This window comes from Lutra lutra, chromosome 5 (genome assembly GCF_902655055.1).
Source record: "Lutra lutra chromosome 5, mLutLut1.2, whole genome shotgun sequence".
Classification (NCBI taxonomy): Eukaryota; Metazoa; Chordata; class Mammalia; order Carnivora; family Mustelidae; genus Lutra; species Lutra lutra.
In genome coordinates, this window is record NC_062282.1 from 126,252,166 (window position 1) to 126,274,387 (window position 22,222).

The 22,222-nt window shown below is 36.2% G+C and overlaps 1 protein-coding gene across 1 annotated transcript in view; it reads right to left on the bottom strand.

The window, feature by feature from the left end:
• The window catches only part of SLCO4C1 (solute carrier organic anion transporter family member 4C1), a 65,305-nt gene that overhangs the window by 42,582 nt on the left and 501 nt on the right, over nucleotides 1-22,222 (bottom strand). Inside the window, exon 2 of the mRNA XM_047731617.1 lies at nucleotides 18,314-18,577. Within this exon, the coding sequence (XP_047587573.1) occupies nucleotides 18,314-18,577 (264 nt within the window). The remainder of the gene's footprint in view (nucleotides 1-18,313; nucleotides 18,578-22,222) is intronic.

A 22,222-nucleotide genomic window follows, 5' to 3' on the forward strand; every position in this document is an offset into this window, starting at 1 on the left:
TAATGCCAAATTTCTACCTCAAATGTCTGTTTACAGAACTCACCATTCTCAAAAAACCATCTTCTCTGCCTCATTTCCTTATATCTGTTTATGTTTTTTAGTTATCAAGCTTAAAACATGAGAATCACTCAACATTATATTCCTTGCCTAAAATGACCACACCATATGCTTTTCCCACTGTAATCATACCCATTGCTCAAGTCTGGCTCAATTTCCACGTCTCCCAAATTGCCCAAAGGAAACGCTATCTTTATTTACTATTCTCTTTCTCCATTCAGTGACAATGAACCCTGAAGTTTTAACTGTCTATATTACTCACCAGGTTCTTGCTTATCATGCCTTACTTACATTTGATCCTCACTTATGTTATTAGCCATAACTGTGATCATCTTATGCAAGATCCTTCCCTATCATGTATTATCTAATTCCCAGAAACAACATATGAAGGAGGTACCATTACTGTCCACATTTTACAGATAGGCAAAATCAAGATTAGATTATCTACTACCAAAATCTCTACGACTAAAGAGCCTAAGTATTTAACAGATTCATCGCATGGTTAATGGTAACATAAAGTAAAATTAGTTGGTTATTTAAATAGCTTGGGATATAATTCAAGACATTTCTATAAGGGTTTCTATCAACATAAAATAAGGAGAAAAACTTAATATAATTTCTAACAGCCAACCTTCTTTTTTAAAGTAAGTGGCCATAACTCACTACAAGATAAGAAAAGTAGAATCCTGGGGTGCCTGGGTGGCTCAGTCAGTTAAGTGGCTGCCTTTGGCTCAGGTCATGATCCCAAGGTCCTGGGATCGAGCCCCGCATCATGCTCCCTGCTCAGCAGAGAGCCTGCTTCTCCCTCTCCCTCTGTCTGCCACTCTTCCTACTTGTGCTCTCTCTCAAACTCTCTGTCAAATAAATAAATAAAATCTTTAAAAAAAAAAAAAAAGGAGGAAAGAAAAGTAGAATCCAACACACCATGAATCTCATAGGAATGACCACAAAGGCATAAAACCCTTTTTTAAAACAGTAGAAAATTCTATGTATAATCTTACACCAAGAAATTTGAAAATGTCTTAAAATTAAAATATTGACTTTATATAAAATTTGTACATATCTATGATTCTGGAATAAATTGAAATGGGAATCAGAAGTCTACCTCTAAATATTTTTTTTCTGGAGAATTTATATCAAAACTCAACCAAAAACAATCAACCCTTGTATGTTATTTAAACTATTCCTATATAGAGAAGAAAATACAAAGTTTCCCAATTTGTTATAAAGTATTAGCACTACTCCATTTCAAAACAGCAGTCATTTGGAGGGGTGCCTGTGTGGCTTAGTCAGTAGGGCTTCTGACTCTTGGTTTGGGCTTGGGTGTTATTCTTAGGGTCATAGGATTGAGCCCCACGATGGGCTTGTGCTTGGCTCAAGGGTCTACCTGGGATTCTCTCCCTCTGCCCCTCCCCCTACTCACTCTCTCTCTCTCTCCCTCTCCCTCAAATAAATAATGAAATCTTAAAAAAAAAAAAAAAAAGTCACTTGTAAAGAGGAACGTTAAATCAAAATGTTTTTTGAAAGACTATAAAGCTAGAAAATATGTATGCATTTTTTTTATGTATCACAGAAGATTGTAGTAGAACACAGACAAAAAGGATAACTGAGGGAAATTTAACATTTTTTATGGGTATGGATTTTTTACAAAGACAGAGTTAAAGGGAATAAATAGTAAGTGCCAGTACCACTAGGCAGCTGCCAAAACACTACAAAAACTGTAGCTTAGTTATATAAAGGCACACAGTAACTTATGCACCAACTCTGGTGGGAACATACCAGGAAAATAAGTATTACGACCTCTTTCTTTCCAATATGCAAACTCCCATTGGCTAAACCCAATAAGAATCCAGGTAGCAAAGTATTGAGGCAACATAGTCCATGGGCCTTATTCTATTAAACTGGGTGATAAAATGAATGACAGATCTGGAAAGACAAATAGAGGATATCCATCCAGGACTATCCATTTTTTGTGGAGTATTTTTGGTATCTTAGCATCCATTTTTATCCTTCTCCAGATGAGAAACACTATCTCCAACCAAGAAATCCACAAGAATCTATCACTAAAACATCATCATGGGGTAACGTCAATCCAGTTATTATCCTACCTGAAACCAACACTGAAATGTTGGTCCTCATCAGTGGTCTTCATGTAACAGGCAGAGGAAAATAACAGTAGGACAATTAACAAGCTCCACAGTTCTTCCTTCTAGAGTTGGTCGGAAAGACCGAGTTGACAAACATTGCTTCCTTTCCTATCATCCAGGTTTTGCTCCCTTTACTTCCTGCCTGTACCTCAGCTGGTCTAGGATTTTACAGAGCATTTGTAAGTCTTCAGCTGTTTTATCTCTGGTTGCCATAGTTATCCTTTAACAAGTATTATTGAGTGTGGGAGTGTGAAGAGGCACCCAAGTAAATTCCCTCAGTCCAAAATATATTTTTTGGAGACACTGTGTAGAAACAACACAATTTCCCCTGAGTAACTAGGACCTATCACTTCTGCCAGTTCAGTGACCATCTTCTCTTCCTGTTGATTATTTAATATAAATAGATTAATATATAAAAAAAATATATATATATACACACACACACACACATACATACATACATACATACACACACACACACATATATATAAAATTAGGGTACAGTCTAGGCTTTGACTTTAAGGGAATAATGAATGGGTTATCTGATGAAAGCTTTTTATCTCCTGGGGACTAGGACTCAACAAGACCAAGGCAGAAAGCAAAAATTCCATAAATGGAATTTTAGATACAGTAGGAAGAGGCACTAGTCCTTTGGCACTTCCTAGCTCCTTACCCTATGCATTCTGTCTATAAAGGATCCAGCAAAACAGAGTGGTTTCTGCCTTATTTAACACATGTATCATGTTCTAAGAAAATTCTGTTCTACGAATTACAACACAATGAACACATCCCCACAAGTCAGTTTTTTCTGGGTTTTGGGTACAGAGTAAGACACGCAGGTGAATTTCATGCGCAGGACTTTGTTACTATATCTCTTTTGCTGCAAATAAGTTTCTTGGTCAGAAGTGGTGTTGTATAGAATATAATTATAATGAATAAGGCATTCTGTAAGTCAAACAATGTTGAGTGTTGGCAGAGGCATGGAGAGCAGTGAGAAGAAATTCCTATCTAGAATATATAGTTAAGTTAGGAGGATAATTTGCAACTAGTAGAGACATATTTTAACTGCCTTTGGGTATATTGGTTGCCCTGGGGAAAGTTGGCATATCAGAAGCTCTCAGAACACACCCCTAGAGTTAATAAATCAAGCAGTCCATCTGCAGTGAGGGTAAACAGACCAGTCTTGATGAGGGAAAGGCATCTTTGTGGATCCATGCTTATGTCATTATGGCCACTCTTTACATGGTACTATTCCACAAGACACTGAATGACATTCCCTGCACAGACCATCTTTTATTCCTCATTGAGAACCTCTTCACAAAGGATATGCCCAAATGAGCATTAACAAGTGGCAGAAATATCTTTACATCCATCTACAAGGCAATAAAAACAAGCAGCTTGCAAATGTGAGATGCTTGGCTATATAGTTACTTGTGCTTTCCAAACCTACTTGTATCTACCATTTCATTTAATAAGAAATACTGTTTCACATGTCTAATTTTATTATTTGTTATAGTAAATAACAATACTTCATCATGGGGAGTTCAGATCATGATCATGTTTACATCTAACATACCAACATCTAGTAGTAAACCAAGAGCCACTTTTCAAATGGAGAATACTGTAAGCAGAAGAAAGCATGGTCTTACTACAAAAACCTGGGGTGCTTACAGTGATTTCCCTGTGAAGACTTGTCAGAGGCTTCTGACATCCTCCCTCTCTGCCAAAAATACTGTCTATACCTGCTGTAAGAAATTTACCTTATTTCAGTTCCTACTCAATTCTGGCAATCTTAGGCATTACCTAATAAATATGTTAGATTAATGTATCCAATGAGGTAGGTGAGGCTTCCCAAATCCCAAAAGATACACCAAGAGCTATGCAAGTGCAGAATGTGGAATGTGCAAAGAGGGTACTATAACATGGCCTTGGCCATACGTTATGGTAGGCTCTTGATGTTTTTGTGGTTTTTCTCTAGCATGCATATATTTTACTGAGGCTTCTAAAATACAATAAGTAAATAAATAAATACTTAACTGGCCAAGTCCAATTAGCTTAATACCATCAATATAAGGTCCAGCAAGACATTCTGTGGAATAGTAAGATGATCATGGTACCTCTAGACTAGATTATCACAAATGTCAATTTGGGGCAAGATAATTCCTTGTTGTGGAAGGGCCTCTCCTGTAGGCCTTGTAGAATGTCTACCAGTGTCCCTGACCTCTACCCACTAGGTGCCAGTAGCACCCTCCAATACAGTCATAACAATCAAAAAGTTCTCCAGAAAGAAAAATTGGCCTCAGTTGGGAACCACTGCTCTAGACCATATTATACCAAAGAGCAAAACGAGTGTGCAGTACTGATAGAAGAGAATAGTGATGTACTCCTGTTCTTCCATAGAAAAGCAAGTCATCTTAATTATTTTGTAGCTGAAAAATGAAACAAAACATGTGCCAGATCAGTAACTATATATTAGGTATCAGGTCTTTGTCGATTTGCTCTAGAAAAGGTACCAAATCTGGAAACATGGCTCTAATTAGTATTATGTATACTCTATGATTATGAAGTAATAAAAAAATAAAGTTATAGTTTTAATTATGTTTACAATGGTCTAAAGTCATTTTCTATGATTTTATCATGCATTTACACCAAATTCATAAAAAAAGTGAGAATATAGTAGGACTTACCACCCTAATATCTTTCAAATCTTGATGGCATCACTAAACTCCACAATCCTCTTAAGAATACCATATTATTTCCAGTTTACTATTTCATTCAGGGGTTTTTAATTATTTCTTCCTACAATAATATCTCTCAATCCACAGGTCAGGTAACCAGTGTGGAGATTCTTCAAGCTAGTATATCTATCCCCTTTCTCTATCCTAAGACTAAGAAAAATTACAGGATGGGTTCTTACTGTGATATAGAGCAGCTTGGGGCCAAGTCTATTATTGGACCTCTCTAAGTCCCTTTCTTATCAGTGGACCATGGCACTACTCTAGAACTCCAGAGATCAGATGAGTTCAGAGCTATTATCTAATCATCTCCAATGAATATGAATACTACCCTTCCCCCTCAACACTGGATAAAATGTTTTAGGGTAGGTTTAGGGAAAGAGAAGCATCATATACTCCTGGCTTTGTTGTAAAGTTCTTCAAAGATATCTAGCCTTCCTATCAATAATGAATTCTGTCTATGAACTAGTGTAGGTCTGGGAATTGGTAAAAGGATTGTGAAACTCTATAATATTGATTCAGATTGGGTTTCTACCCATAAAACTTAGAATTTTCCCACTTAAATATGTCAATTTGGTCTCTAAAACTCATTCAGTAATGGAGCCGACCTTGCCTCTGAAGGTTAGCATAGCCCCAGGATCTGGATGGACAAATATCCAATGGAGAAATATCCAATACAACTTATATCCTACAGGTCTTTTTGAATTTTCAAAAAAACAAGGGTTACCACAAGAATATAAGATTTGGGGTGCCTGGATGACTCAGTCGGTTAAGCATCTGACTCTTGTTTTCTGCTGAGGTCACCATTTTGGAATTAAGAGATCAAGCCCCGCATCCAGCTGTGCTCAGCACAGACTCCACTGGGGATTCTCTCCCCTCCCCTTGTCCCTCCCCCACTTACCTGTTCTGTCTCTCTCAAATAAATAAATAAAATCTTTTTTAAAAAGAATATAAGATCAATTAACTTTCATAGCAAAAAGCCCTGGGTGTTAATTCAATGTATTAAAAATTGACATTTTAAAAATATATTAAAAATTAAATACTGAAAATGATGAACAAATTATAATTCCTACATTCCCCCAAAATTCTATCTGATGTAGCAATAACAGTAATGGATACTATAAAAATTAAAACCTGACAAATACAAAATTTATAGCCTCTAAGTATAATAGTAATAAAGTAAACAAAAGGAAAATAAGAATAAATACCAAAAAATGAACTGGAAATGTCAGAATATAACAGATTAATATGAAAAAGAACAGACAGAAATCATAGATTAATAATAGTAATAAATGAAATTTATATGCTACATTAGGACTAGAGAATATATTTCAGTTTGAAGTAACCAGCATTCGGTCACAGAAACTGTATCCTAGAAAATGTCATATTTAGCAAAACCAAAAGGACCAATATTTTATATTTTATACCTAGTTATTATGATCACTTCTTAATACCACTGAGTCTATCTTAAAAACTCAGACATAAGGTAAAATATTTTGTATTATAGCAATTATTTGCTCTAATAAAACTGAAATTGGAAACATGACCACGTTGATAACAAAATGGAGATAATAGGAAGTACAATCTATGAAAAGAAAATGGCACAGTTACAGATAATTTTTCAAGAAAGAAGTGTTTTTCACATTATCCCAGGGACCACATGAACAATTTAGTATTACTCAAGATCCTCAGAATCATTTCAATAAAGAAATCCTGTAATTTATTTATTCACTAACTTTCTGAAACAGTTCCTTCCTCTCTTCTGCTCTTTTTCAATGTGGCAGGCTTTTCTGTGCATTACAGGGGGTCCTCATTCAACAAATACCTACTATCTACCCTTTGCCTGATGATATGCTAAAAAACAGTGCAAGCTTGTGCTGAAACTCTTTTTTAAGTAACATATTTTAACATCCTACAGAGATTTATGGGTCATTGCCTTTCTGACCTCTTCCAATAACCCAAATAACTGACAGTAATGACATTGTGGGTGATCAGTGGATCTGTGCCAAGCATTCTGGATGGAATGAAAGAGAATAGGATTAGACTTCAGAGTTGGAAGAGACAACTGCTTCTCATCCAAATCCTATAAAAGATAAAATTCAGAAGTCCCTTGTGAGTAACAAAGGTCAATTAAAACAGACCATGTCAAGGATAAAAACAAGGCCACACTCACTGTTAATACCATTAAATGGATTAAGATGGTGCCAAGCAAGTACTTTTTTTTTTTTTAAAGATTTTATTTATTTATTTGACAGAGAGATCACAAGCAGGCAGAGAGGCAGGCAGAGAGAGAGGAGGAAGCAGGCTCCCTGCTGAGCAGAGAGCCCGATGCGGGGCTCGATCCCAGGACTCTGAGATCATGACCTGAGCCGAAGGCAGCGGCTTAACCCACTGAGCCACCCAGGCGCCCCCAAGCAAGTACTTTTAATTGGAAAATACAGCTTAGAGAAAAGGACCTAAGGGTATTACTCTCCCATTAGTCTGATATGCTTAATTAAGTCCAGAGAGAGACATGAGGTTAAGAAAGATAAGACATACAACAAAACTATAAGTATGGCTATTGGCACATATACCCAAATCAATTAGATAACAAATTGGTTTCTGAAACTGTTGCATCACCAAATGAACCACCAGCCTCTTCTCAGACAGATTATAACTGAATGAGTATGAAAATAACCCTTAGTTCCCAAATTTCTACAGGTAAGAAACAGGCTGATAGAGATTCTAACTATCCAAGGAGTATACCCTCCATCTGCCCTCTCAAATATAGCCAAAGATGATTAAAAAACCAACAGAGAACAATAAACGCCTTCCAAGAGGCAGCTTTACTCAAGGAACAAGCATACCATCTTCCCAGTGGGATTTCAGGATTTCTCTCAACTAGTGACTGCTATGTATTTTCCTCTTTCCAACCAGATGATTATCGTGACAAATAGGTTTCTTACATGTTTGGTATATTAAAGGAAAAAACAGAGAATGCTAGTGCTAATGGGAAGACAAAGAGAGTCAAGATTCAAAATGTATCACAGATAAAAATGGAAAACTAGAACTTTAAAAAAAAAATAGAAATTCTCTAGGATCTAGGACTAGGTAAAGAATTCTTAGACTTGACAACAAAAATATAATCCATAAAAGGAAAAACTGGTAAACTGAACCTTATCAAAATTAAATCTTTTGCTTTTATGAAAAACCCTGTTAAAAGTATGAAAAGATACACTATACACTGGATGAAAATATGTGCAAATCACCTATGTGACAAAGATCTAGGACTTAGGATACATAAGCAACTTTCAAAATTCAACAGTACAAATTAAACAATCCAGTTAGAAAATGGGCAAAAATCATGGACAGACATTACACCAAGGTTAAACAGATGGCAAATCAACACGAGCAAAGATGCTCAACATCATTAGCCATTAGGAACATGCAAGTTGCAGCCACAGTGAGATTTCACTGAAACCTATCAGGATGGCTAATATAAAAAATAAAGACAGCACCAAATGATAGGGCCACTCATACTTTGCTGATGGGCTATAAAATGGTACACTCCCTCTGGAAAATAGTTTAGCAGTTCTCAAAAAAATAAACATAAAACTATCACATGACCCAGTTGTTTCACTCCTGGGCATCTATCCTACAGAAATGAGAACTATGTTTACACAAAAATCCATACAAATGTTCATAACTTTATTTGTAACAACCAAAAAACAGATCAACTCAGATGTCCTTTAGTAGGTGAATGGTTAAACAAACCATCTCTGATACATTCATTACATGAACGACTTAGTAATTAGCAATAAAAAGGAATGAACATTGGATAAACCACCATTCTGGTGAGTTTTTAGAGAATTATCCTGAGTGAAAAAAGACAATTCTGCAATGTTAAATACTGTATAATTACCAAAATATAGTAAAATCTTTAAACATAATCAATGTTAGCATGAAGTAATTTACAATAGAAAACTTTTAAATATAAATATTCAACTTCATGAGAATAGTTAAAAAGGAATGTTATATAAGAAAAGAATGTTCAAAGTTTGCAAACTATACAAAATATTATATTAACTCTATAAGAGATAGGCATATCATGGGGCACCTGGGTGGCTCAGTGGGTTGAACCTCTGCCTTCGGCTCAGGTCATGATCTCAGGGTCTTGGGATCGAGCCCCGCACTGGGCTCTCTGCTCGGCAGGGAACCTGCTTTCCTCTCTCTCTGACTGCCTCTCTGCCTACTTGCAATCTCTATCTCTCTGTCAAATAAATAAATAAATAAATCTTTAAGGAAAAAAAAAAAAATAGGCACGTTAAAAACATTAACACAGTCCCAAATTTCTTTTCCTTGAGAAAAAACAATGAATTGTTTTTTTTTCTCTTCCTATTCCTTAGTATTGTCCAAACTGTCTGCAATGACCCATAGGACTTCTCTAACCAGAAAAATGTACTAATAAAAAAACACAACAAAAGAGGGCTGATTAAATAGGTTATCTATAAAATGAATATAAAGACATAAATAATTTGCAACTCTGTTCTAACATATAACAATGACCAATATATGTTCTTTTTTTTTTTTTAAGATTTTATTTATTTATTTGACAGAGAGAGATCACAAATAGGCAGAGAGGCAGGCAGAGAGAGAGGAGGAAGCAGGCTCCCCGCTGAGCAGAGAGCCGGACGCAGGGCTCGATCCCAGGACCCTGGGATCACGACCCGAGCTGAAGGCAAAGGCTCGATCCCAGGACCCTGGGATCACTACCCAATCGAAGGCAGAGGCTTTAAACCACTGAGCCACCCAGGCACCCCACCAATATATATTCTTAAAGAAAAAGTGAATATCTATAAATTCAAAATGTTATTTCCTTTAAATGTACATTTGAATGCATATGTGTAAATGTGATCCAAGATGTATGAATATGTAAGAATGTTAGAGTGTGTGGATGTGAGTAAACATGACTGTGTGTTAATGACTGTACTGTAAATGTATGTACTATGTGTGACTATTTGTGATACACATACAAACGTATATATACATAAAGAAAACTGAACAATATTAGCAGTGGATAATCTAAGATATGGTATAAAAATTTCTTATTTCCTTCCTTTTTGTTTCATTTATTCCATTTTTTTCCTTTTATTCCATTTCTTTCAGGTTTTTTTTTTAAATCTTCTGAATGGCTTGCAAAGGATGTATCATGTTTAAAATTAGATAAAAAATTAAAGATATTTAAACAGGCATTTTGACTATTTAAATGGTAGTATTTTAGTGTACTATTTTCAGTGGATCTTTTTAAGCTAAACTACACCAAACAAAGTTATCTTCTTATCTCCTAAGAATAAAATCCTGGAAACATACCTAATTAAAATCCTCTCTAATATATTACTTTGGAAGTGTTTAGCCAGACTTTTGAGATAAACTAAGAAAGGTAGTTTTTTGGGGGGGAGGGGTTGTTTATTTGTTCCTTCTTTTGAGAGAGAAAGAGAGAACAAGGAGGGAAAGCTGAGGAGGGAGAGGGAGAAGTAGGCTCCCAGCTGAGCAGAGAGCCCCTCACTCCATCCCAGGGATCTGGGATCATCACCTGAACTGAAGGCAGAAGCTTAACCAACTGAACCACCCAGGCATCCTAAGAAAGGTAGTTTTTTAACATTAGTATAGCTGTTACTTAATTATCATGAACATCACTATTATTCATTGCTACTATTTAATGAGCACTTACCATGCACCAGGCACTGCCTTATCATTATGGTATAGTACAGTATACAGTATCATACAGTCTCCAGTGAGGAAGGGGTTATTATCATCATCGTAATTTATAGTAAAGCTTGTCCAGGCCACACAGTTCTATCACACAGCATTTGAGCAAAAATTTAAATTCAGTTTTGTCTGACCCTAATATCCCTGCTATATTGCTGCATAATTTCTCTCAATGTAATGTGCTAATAGTAATTAACTGGGGAAAAAATACATTAAAACACACAATACCTCTTTGGGCATTTTTTTTTAAAAACAGTGACTTAGAAAATAGAATTTCCTCATTTCTTTCTTGCTACAAACCACATTTTTACCAACCTTTCTGAGGAAGCAACAAAAGCATTGCTTAATTATCACCTCCCATACACTATACCAATAAGACACAACTATGCCTTTGGTCAACTTGAATGCCTTATCAGAGCATTTCCTTTTATTTTATACATGAAAACAAATAAGGATAATCACTACTAATAGTCTATCAAGAAAAAATCTTGGCATTTCAGCATCACCTTAGAAGCATGGTAGCTACACAGGGAAATCAACAGTTTAGCAAGTAATTAAGACAAAAAACAAAAGTAGAACATCAAAACATTGTGTTACTATTCCTGAATATGCTTCTCGTTTTAGCTTCCTTTTTCGCACTGTAAATTTTTCAGATCCCAAATCTTACCCATAAAGATCATCTATGCTCTGCCTCTGATAACACAGTTCCTCCCAAAACTCCCCTCGGTGGCGAAGAGAAAAAAAAAAATGCCCCATTACTCTTTAGGCCAAGTTTATGGAAAATGTGAACAGAGCATCCCAAACTGCCTCTATCTGACATTAACTGCTCTTACTGCCCTTCTACGGAGGGGAAGTCATTAGACTCGTAATATGCCTCCACTGAAAGGATCCATTCATTCATTAACATATCTGACAACTCAACAAACATTTCTTGAACACCTATTATCCATCACAGGCTGTTCTAATGCTGGCCATAATCAAGATTCTAAATTGAACAAGGGCTTTCAAAATGATGTAAGACAGCACAGAACAGATGTCCCCAAAGCCTGCTCACCAAAACACTTATCTGGGGGAGAAAACATGAAGTGAGCAGCAGAAGCAGAGTAAAGGAGCCAAGCAGTGGAGTCCTTTGGTACATATCACATCCTCTTAACTACAGATTCAAAACTGCATTAACTTACAGGGATGTAACAGAGACAGCCCTTAACTTTGATTTTCCCAACCTCATTGAACCATGAAACATATTTTTAAGATACTCTTAATATCTTCAGAAGCTGGGCTCTGCAGATCATACTTTGAGAAACACCGGGACATTATATTCTTTTGGTCAAGGGCATGTGTTTTTAAATCTCTATTTACAAATTATAGCTGTGAGCAGAAATAAGTTTGTGCTAACAACTCACTGACACATGCCTCCTATTTAATTTTCTCTGTTTCCTTTTTTTCAGAAGCTTGGTCATGTGAATTTCAACAAAACTGGCTACATTAAAGTATCTAGTATTTCATGACAGTTGTGAAACTTCTATTTTAAAGGAATTTATAAAGCAATAATCCTGAAATGAAAAAGAAACCTCTGTGCCCACAGCTGAAACTGTACAAAATAATTAAGCACCAAGCTGGACATATGTTTCCCCAAATGGACTGATAAGATAACCTGGTTAGTTTCAAAAAATATAAATTCCTGAGTCTTACTACAGACTTGCTGAGTCAGGGTCCTCAAGGGGCAGTGAGTGACGGCAGCAAGCATCTAGGGTAACTCATATAATCTGGGAAGTTTGTGGAAGATTGAAGTGCCTTGGATATTAAAAACTATGCTAGTTTCATCTGGAGCACTGACTACCCCTAAAAGTTAGTTCTAGCTCTTTTACCCTATGTATGGAATTTTAAAATCTTTTGAATCATTTGTTTTATTACATCATTACATAGTCTAAGATACTACCTTTCCTTTTTTATTCATTTGTTGCAATTAAATTGAAATATAAGAAAAATAAAACTGATTCTTTATAAGGAAGAAGAAATATCAAGGAAGAAGAACATTCAGAGGCCTAGAGAAATTATACTGTATTAAATTAGCAACTGTAAAACTGTAAGATCCTTGGCCCTATGTCTTCTCCAATCTAGACAAGTATTCCATGTTTAAAAAAAAAATCTTTATGAATACAAGATAAAAGGCAAAACAGTAACTAAAATTAAATCACACATTTGAGTCTCACATTAATCATTTTCCCAGTTCAACATTTTAAATAGTCACTTTGCATAACCAACATCTTTCGGTACAGAATTCTTCCTGAAATACCAATCTAAAACATTAGAAATTTAATGCTGAAGTAAATGTAAAGTGTTAGAGCTATCTTTTCCTGAGAAAGGAATGGAAAAGAGAAACATGAAAATAAGATGACTTAAGAAAAGTTATCCAACTATTGGTCAGTAAAGAAAAAGAGCGTCACTGGATTTAGTAATTACTTACCTATAATTTCTAAGTATTTAATAAGCATCCCCTTCCCAAAAATCTCAAAGAGACAAAGAGATTATTTTCCTTAACACCATTAAATTAACACTCATCCACAAGGAATTAAAAAGTGCTTGGATGAAAACAAAATGTTATGTGGTAAAGATTTACTTATTATATTTTTATAATATTTGAAAGATATTAAAATATTTAATAACAAGTTAAAATATATCAAAAGTGAAAGTCAAATATTATTTACTTAGAAGTATTTTATGACAGTATTCTATTTTCAGGCTAACATATATAAAAATTAGTTCTGAGAAGCATTTCTCTCAATTTTAATTCTTCCCTTTTTTTGTATCCAATAACAACCAAAACTTCCCTTTGATAAATATCTCTGAAATTAGATAATCACCTCTAACCCTTAGGTCTTCATAAAAGTTTCCCTTTAAAAAATATTTTCCCAGGGGCGCCTGGGTGGCTCAGTGGGTTAGGCCTCTGCCTTCAGCTCAGGTCATGATCTCAGGGTCCTGGGATCGAGTCCCGCATCTGGCTCTCTGCTCCGCAGGGAGTCAGCTTCCTCCTTTCCTCCTCTCTCTCTCTGCCTGCCTCTCTGCCTACTTGTGATCTCTGTCTGTCAAATAAATAAATAAATAAATCTTTTAAAAAAAATTTTTTTTCCCAAATTTTATTTTTACAGAATAGAAAATTCAAGCTGTTTTCAAATACCCTTTTCTACCTTTTTGCTAACTCTTTACCTCATTTGTGTTTTTCTATCACCTATGGAAATTATACAGGCTTATCATATTTCACATTTTGTTTTCCTCTAATTACCAACTATATTATATTACATTAATCTCCTCTTATAGAATGATTTCGTCCTGAGCCCTAACTTTTTTCAAAAAGGCACCCAAAGGAAAATGCTAATTCTCTCAATGTCATTTTCAAATTAAATTATACTATAATTTCAATTAATAAAATGATTTCTTAGTGAAAGGTTCTTTAGGTTACTTATGTTATATTACCTAACAAGATTGTACATGCCCTTGTTTCTAATCTATTTACAGAGAGTTTTCAACTCTTTTGTTTCTTTTCCCACTCATATTGTTTTCTTGTATATTCTCCTTAGACTTGGACAAATCATGAAAGAGTCCAAATTTATAGAGTCCAAAGTTTACAAAAGTGGATTAACTTACTTGAAAAGACCAGTTATTATGTTTTTAAGAACGAACAGACCATTATAACCGGCTATTCGAAATTGGAGAAAAATGGTTTAAATTCACAAAAGTAATTATATAATATGTAAACACGTAAGAAATAAATTCATAAAAATATTAAAACTATTCAACATAGTTAATAAACCTATGAGAAATTTAAAAAATTAAAAACATTAAACAAAGCACAAAAACTAGTATTAGTTTTAGCTGTTATTGACTGCTTTATGAAATCACTATGAAGCCATTTCACCTCTTGTCCTAGAGGTGTAAAAGAAGGAATTTATGATTTCTAACATTCCTTCTGTTTCTAAATGCCTGGATCCCTTTCCTTTAGATATGTAATACAGTTTCAGTCCTGAGTTCTGTATCGGTTATATTTGAATACCTACACATACACACAAACATACCACAAAGACACATTCCTATTAAAGAACACTTTCAGGGAAAAAAAAACGCAAAAATTCAAGATAGCAACTAGGCATTTTCATGTATTGGCTGTGAGAGAGTAACTGGTACATCCCTTCCTAAAAGTCAGTGTGGCATTACCTATCAAAAATTAGAATGAGGAAGACCTTCAAATCCACTATGAGCCCTTCTAGGAATGAAGACTAAAGAGTAACTTGCACATTCATACAAACATGTATTTTCAAAGATATGTATTACAACACTATCGAGATACATAATATTCAGCTCCCACTAATTCCAAACCTGATTTCTTGATTTCCACTCTCAATGCTATTCTGCATTGGGAGTGAATGGCTCCAGTTGGCCAAGCCAGGTATCAAGGAGTCATTTTTCACTCCTCTTTCGTAATCAATCTACCAAAGAATACGCTTTTTCCTTGAAAATACATTGAGAATCATTCACTCCTTTAAATCTCTACTAATACAAACCCAGTCCAACCACCTTTCTCTCTCACCTGGACTCTAATAAAAAACCCCTAGGTGATTCTCTCCTATTTACTCTCATCCTTCAGAGCCAAAATGATCATATCAGAATGTAAGATCACGCACGGCACGTCCCTTTGGAAAACTTTCGCGGGGCACCTGGGTGGCTCAGTCAGTTAAGCATCTGCCTTCTGTTTAGGTGATGATCTTGGGGTCCTGGGATCAAGCACTGCAAAGTCAGGTTCCCTGTTCAGTGGGGAATCTGCTTCTCCGTCTCCCTCTGCCCATCCCCAACCCCACTCGCTCTTGTGCTTCCTGCTCTCTCTCAAATAAAATATTTTTAAAAAGGGGGGGAGAGGGAACTTCCTCATGACTTCCCACAGCACTTAAAGGAAGATCTAAATGCCTCATGTTGGCATCTACCGGTCTCTCCAAGTTCATGTCATGCCATGTTCTCCCTTGCCTTGATCATGCTGGCCAAAGTGACAATTCCTAAAACCTGCCAAACTTTTTCCCCCTCCAAGGCCATTTATCATGTTTTTCTCCAGCCAGGAAAGCATCTTTTAAAGCTGGTTCCTCATTATCCAGTTATTGTCAAAATGGCCTTCCCTTGACCACATATTTTCTCTTTTATGCACTATTACTTCATACTATTTGTTCTTTCATAAAATCACTTTAATCTTCAATTATTTCATTTGTTTATGAACTTTGTATTTCTTCCCACTACCACAGAAAATCCTGATGGCATGAAACTGTTTCGCTGTTTATCGCAGCACAATGTAGAGTCCAAAGCAATATTCATTGTATAAATGACAGAACACAAGGGCAACCTGAGATTTTGTTTCCATTTGCCAGTGATAAGCTATGATTTAAATTATGCATCTAATTTAGACTAAAAACCTCACAATCAGCCAATTCCTCAAATCTACTTCAACTAAAATAATAAAAATATCAGTAAGACATATCAAAAAGAACTTGGTTAAAAACTTACATAGTACAGTATAATGTGACCTGGTTTTAACAATCTTCTTGGCTTTATCTCTGTCCCCAATGACACACACCTTAATTTGCGGCCATTTCCCCTTGCAAATTATAAATTGTTCAGATCAGCTACAGTTCAAAGTGTGTCTGGCAAGAGATGAAGCTAAGAAGATTGTTGAAGAGAGATCAGGCTTTGGTACTGGAACAGGTGTTGTGTTTTAGTTTAGAGAGTCAGAGATATTATCAGAGCTCATATACTTTAAAAACAAGTAGGGCATCTGATCAACTGGAAGACTGGGGAATTTGATTTAGTACAAAGATTACCATGTAAATGCTATGAACAGTATTTTTGCTATCACAGAATCAGTATCATGTTTCCTATGTGAAAGACTCAAGGTTAGACTTTAGTGTTACGATTTCAAAAGTGTCATTCTAAAAAGCCTAGTGTGCCTTGTTCCTAAAACTACCTCCAGGGAAATTATGTGACATTGGCCTTACAGAATCTTGTCCAATCTAGAATCAACAAAAGTGATCTTTTCACTGATAACATACTTTCCTTATCTCATTTATTCCAAACTCTACCAAAACTCTTTAAAAACACCCTCTATAGGGACTCCTGGGTGGCTCAGTTGGTTGGACGACTGCCTTCGGCTCAGGTCATGATCCCGGAATCCCGGGATCGAGTCCCACATCGGGCTCCCGGCTCCATGGGGAGTCTGCTTCTCCCTCTGACCTTCTCCTGGCTCATGCTCTCTCTCACTGTCTCTCTCTCAAATAAATAAATAAAAATCTTTAAAAATTTAAAAAAAAAAAAAACACCCTCTATTGGTCCTATATGCTTGCATATTCTATTTTTATTTCCAAAAGGAAGACTGCTTACCTAAGTATACCCCTAAAACCATGCTGCATAATTGTTAAAAATATTATTGTTAAACTGTTAAAAATATTTTCCTATTGGTTGTCATTCTATAATTTGGAAGTTGGTCTTAGGAATGTTAATACTTTAATATTAATTTTCAATATTGAAACTCCACAAATGTAAGAACCTTAACTTTTTAAAAATAATGCCTATATTGCAACAGGCCCCAGTTCTCCTTTCTTCTTACTCTAAGCCTTTTCCTCACTTATCTAACTCCTGAAAGTTAATTTTATAACCCTCTTTTTCTCAATATTTCCTATTAAAAATCCCAGGAAAGACAATAAAAATGTTAAGGTCTTCGTTAGAACATCCCTCTGGCTCTACCATAATTGTTTTCTTCATTGAAAACAATGTTGTTCTTTGGGAGAACAACAACAACAAAAAAAAAACATAGAAATATAGTCAAATTTCCTTTTGAGTCTTTGAATAATGTACTTTTTCAACTAACCAGAGCAACACGTTAGATAACTCATAAAGTTCTATGTCTCTAGTATAGTCATAAGTACAGCTAGCTTCAGTTCTTAGGAAAGGCTTCAGTTCTATAAATTTCATCTCTCTTTTCTCAGGAATCAGGAAATCAACATGTCCAGAGTACAGAGCTGTAAGCACAGCAAATAAAACCAGAAACTGGGGGTTGGGGGATGCCTGGGTGGCTCAATTGTTTAAGTGTCTGCCTTCGGCTCAGGTCATGATCTCAGAGTCCAGGGAATCCCGACATCCGACATCCCGCTCCCTGCTTAGTGGGGAGTCTGCTTCTCCCTCTGACCCTCCCTTCTCTCATGCTGTCTTTCATTCTCTTTCTTTCAAATAAATAGTAACTTAAAACATACACACACACACACACACACACACACACACACACACACGGGAAAACTATAGCTCTTAGAACCCCGACGACGTTACAAATGCAAAGGAAAACTGATCATTGCTTTTTGAGCAATGAGTAATTTGGGGAATGAGATTCAGAGGATTAATAACGTGAACAACCACTGAAGCAATGAATAATGCACTAATCTACTTCACACAATTCACATCAAAACAAAGCAGTAAATAGTGAAGGAGACTAAGTCCTTACCCTTCTCACCTGTACAAGTAAGTTGCAATATAGAATTAAGGGCCTTGTTTTAAAGTACTTCTTAAATTAAAACAAACAAAAACATAACAGAAACTTACCTTCAAAAAAGGACCCCAGTTGGTATCTTCCACTAAAAAATTTTGGCATTGAAAACACAAGTGCTCCCAGTCCTATCATAAAGGATGAAAATGCAAGCCATCTTGGTTTGTGTCCTCTTTCACCAAAAAATGACACAAATAAAGACAACAAACAGAATGAGATATCATAGCTTGATGATATCAGGCCCGTCAGAGAACTCTTCATTTCATAGCGCTTCTCAATAGTGGAAATGCTAATATTTACAAGGCCATTTACTATAATACCTAAAAGAGAGAAAAGAAAATGTATGTACATGATTCTTATTAACTTCCCCATATGGATTATGAGTTTTAAAACAACATACTAAAGTCTGATTATGACTAAAGTTTGAGTGTTCATTTATATTGATTTTTTTTTAATGTGCCAAGTTTAAAAGTCCCAAAGTTTCAAAGTCAGCAACTCAAACAAACTTCCTTAAAAATCAGTTTGCTTTTAAATGGTACACTTGTGAATTTTCAGGTGTTAAATAAAATCGATGCTTACCATAAACAAAATTGTAGATAACTTCATTTTTCTCTATATAACAAACAAAAAATCAGACTGGTGAATTCTCATGAAGCCAGTCTGCGAGAGAGACTCCAAGAGTAACATACTCTCTTAGACCTCACTCACAAGAATACAAAAAAGTACAGGTGACTCAGAGGTCATTAAAGTAATGCCCAATTGCTTCCCAGGTTGTTCAATTATTAAACGTATTTATATATAACTAGAGATCCTTGACTTATTCTTATGAAAGGTGAAATTTAGCTTCAAACATCTTTTCCTCTAAAACTTTTATAGACATGAAAGTTGTAACTTAAGAGAACCTAGAACAAAAATAAACACACACTGAGTCATTTCAACTACTGGCATTCTAAATCATATGCAAAGTAAACGAAAAACTATACACTTCATCTGTTAATTACAACTGGGATGGAAGACTATAATGTAAACAACGAAAAGCTGGAAATCTAATTGTGACTGACTTAACAAAAAGGTTTTGTCCAGATACAGATTAAATTTACAGGAGTTTAAACATTAGTATAAATTGAAAATAAAAAGCATCTGATCAAATTATAGTTTTTAACTAGTTACTCCCTTTACTTAAGAGATACCATGACTCATCTTCATTCATTAGTTAACAGAATATACACAAGTCATGATTTCTACAACTTCTTTAAATTTTGCTTTCTCAAGACTGCAACTTAAATATATTTGAAGAAAACCAATATGACAAGTTTTAAAAGTCTTAACATGATGTTATTTTTATGCCAATTTAATAAGTCAAAAGCCAATTTACAGTTCTTAAAATTTAAAGGTATAGTGTCTAATGTACCTAGGAATGACATGCTTATGAGATAAACTTATCTGAGAATATGAAACTTTCCCCATCCAAAGATCAACTCCCCCCCCCCCAAAAAACCAACTTCCCAACACACTTGTCATACTGATTAAAAGTTAGTCATGAAAACTCAACTGTCTTTATGGTACAACTTCTCTGAGAAAGTAAATTTATAAACTCTTATGGAGATTTAGCACTTAAAGCCTATGAATACCACTCTGAATTCAATGCTACAGAAGTTCTAAGAACTCTGCTTTAATAAAGGAAATTTCAGGAAATATTGCACACTACATGTCTCTATTATACATACATGAAAATAGGAGGCACATTAGAAGGTTAAGTGCTAAGAGAAACCCTGTTTATCTTTGAGAAACTCTGGGTTAAGTAAACTAACCTGACAAGATAGGGTTTTTGTTTTTCCCAAACACTACTTAATATACCATGGAAATGGACCTCCCAGGGATCATGTCTGAGAAACATGATTAAGTAATAATTCAAACTTAAATGGTAATAATTCAGATTTAAACTGAAACGAGAATTTATTGGGTCACTTTCATCTAGGATTATGCTTGTTAAATTGGGGGCCTCTAGATAGATATAACTCTAGCCTAAAGCTGACCCATCTTTCTAGGGCTATCAATAATATTTGTTAATAACTTTAAATAACAATTTACTGGAGACTTCCTTTGGGAATTCAAGAATGTGCTCCTGAATACAGAAATTTCTGAATAGGTTTCAAGGTAAAACAAGAAATTTTAATTGTGTCTAACTTCTTTGAACTTTGCATTCCTATGGCACTGAAATATTTGGTCACAGATTTTGGACAACTAAGACCAAGACGTTGAGAGAAGGCGAACTTGGGTGGGGGCAAGAAAGGTGGAAATGGAAATAACTTTTTGGCACAAAACAACCTTTGGCAGAAAAGCTGCAGTTGACCTGCAATCAATGCTTGCTTACTGAACACCTATTATGTGCAAAAGTAAAGGGCACTGAGTTCTGAGTTCCTTTCAGACAGGGGAGCAGGAATAAGAATAGAAAGAGTGGAGTGGGGAGGGAGGGAGGGAAAAAATGAAACAAGACGGGAAGGGGAGGGAGACAAACCATAAGAGACTCTTAATTTGAGGGTTGCTGGGGGGTGGGAGGGAGGAAGAGGGTAGCTGGGTAATGGACATGTGGGGGTGCGCTACAGTGAGTGCTGTGAATTGTGTAAGACTGATGATTCACAGACCTGTACCCCTGGGGCAAATAACACATTATATGTTAATTAAAGAAAAGAAAAGAACGAATATATTTAGATTTACTCTTCAGTTAATCTTAAAAAACAGCAATTTCCTTCCAACTCCTCCCCCTCCTCAAAAATATTTCTTGGATTACACTTCTTCCAATCGGCCCTGGTTGGCCTTTTTACAAAATACTTTGAAAATAAGGCTCAGGTGACCAAAAAATATCTACATACCGTCAAATTCTAACTAACCTTCAGCATTTCCTTTAGGATGCTCCATCTTAATGCCCACCTCTCCTCAGTGAGTCTGTCACCTTAGCCTTCCCGTTTTTTCACCCCCTGCATTGGGCAACACAGCAACGGCTTTTACCTTCTCCATGCTTTCTTTCCTGGGACCCATTCTTCCTCTATTCTACCACTCACTCTTCCAAACCAGGTCTAGACTGCAAACTCCTAAGGGTATAAACGTGGACTTTATCAGTAACTCCCAAGAGACCCTAAAAGAGATCCTGGAGCAAAACACACTGCACAACTCCTTTGCGTTTCAAAAGCCTCACCCTTCAACAACACCTCGGGCCTTTGCTAACATTCACTGGGTTCCACCTGTGCCCACACACAACTCAAACTAAACGTACTCACAATACATGAATGCTGCTACCTAACCTATCCACAAATTTCTCCTTTGAGAACCACCTTACCCTCACCTGTAAATTAACCCTTCCCTTCCAGAAACAATGTAAAAAATAAAATAAAATAAAATCCCTTTAATAAGGAGTTTAGCAAGATAACATGCTTTTGTAGCACAGAATAGATACCCCCGGTGTAAACTCTTCCCAAAGGAAGGCTCCAGTAATTTCCACTTCCTTTAAGGAATCGGAAACGGCTAAACTGGGATAGAACACAAAAAGAGGGAGAAAAGGGACGCCTGAGTGGCTCAGTTGGTTGAGCAGCTGCCTTCGGCTCAGGTCATGATCCCAGAGTCCCGCATCGGGCTCCTTGCTCAGCAGGGAGCCTGCTTCTCCCTCTGCCTCTGCCTGCCTGTGCTCACTCTCTCTCCCTCTCTCTCTGACAAATAAATAAAATCTTTAAAAAAAGGGGGGGGAGAGAAAAAGCTCACAGGGCAACTTTTAAAAGTTGGTACAAAGGAAAAGCTCGAATGCGGATGCCTGAGCCCGCGGACGTCTATGGGAGCGCTTGCAAGTCCCCAGGCCCGGGGCTGCCTCGCCCAGCGCGTGGACCATGCGGGCTCCGCCGCACACACCTGCCCTCTCCGCCCCACCAGCTCCGCGCGCCCCTCCTCGCCCTCGCTGGGCCCCTGCCCTCTCC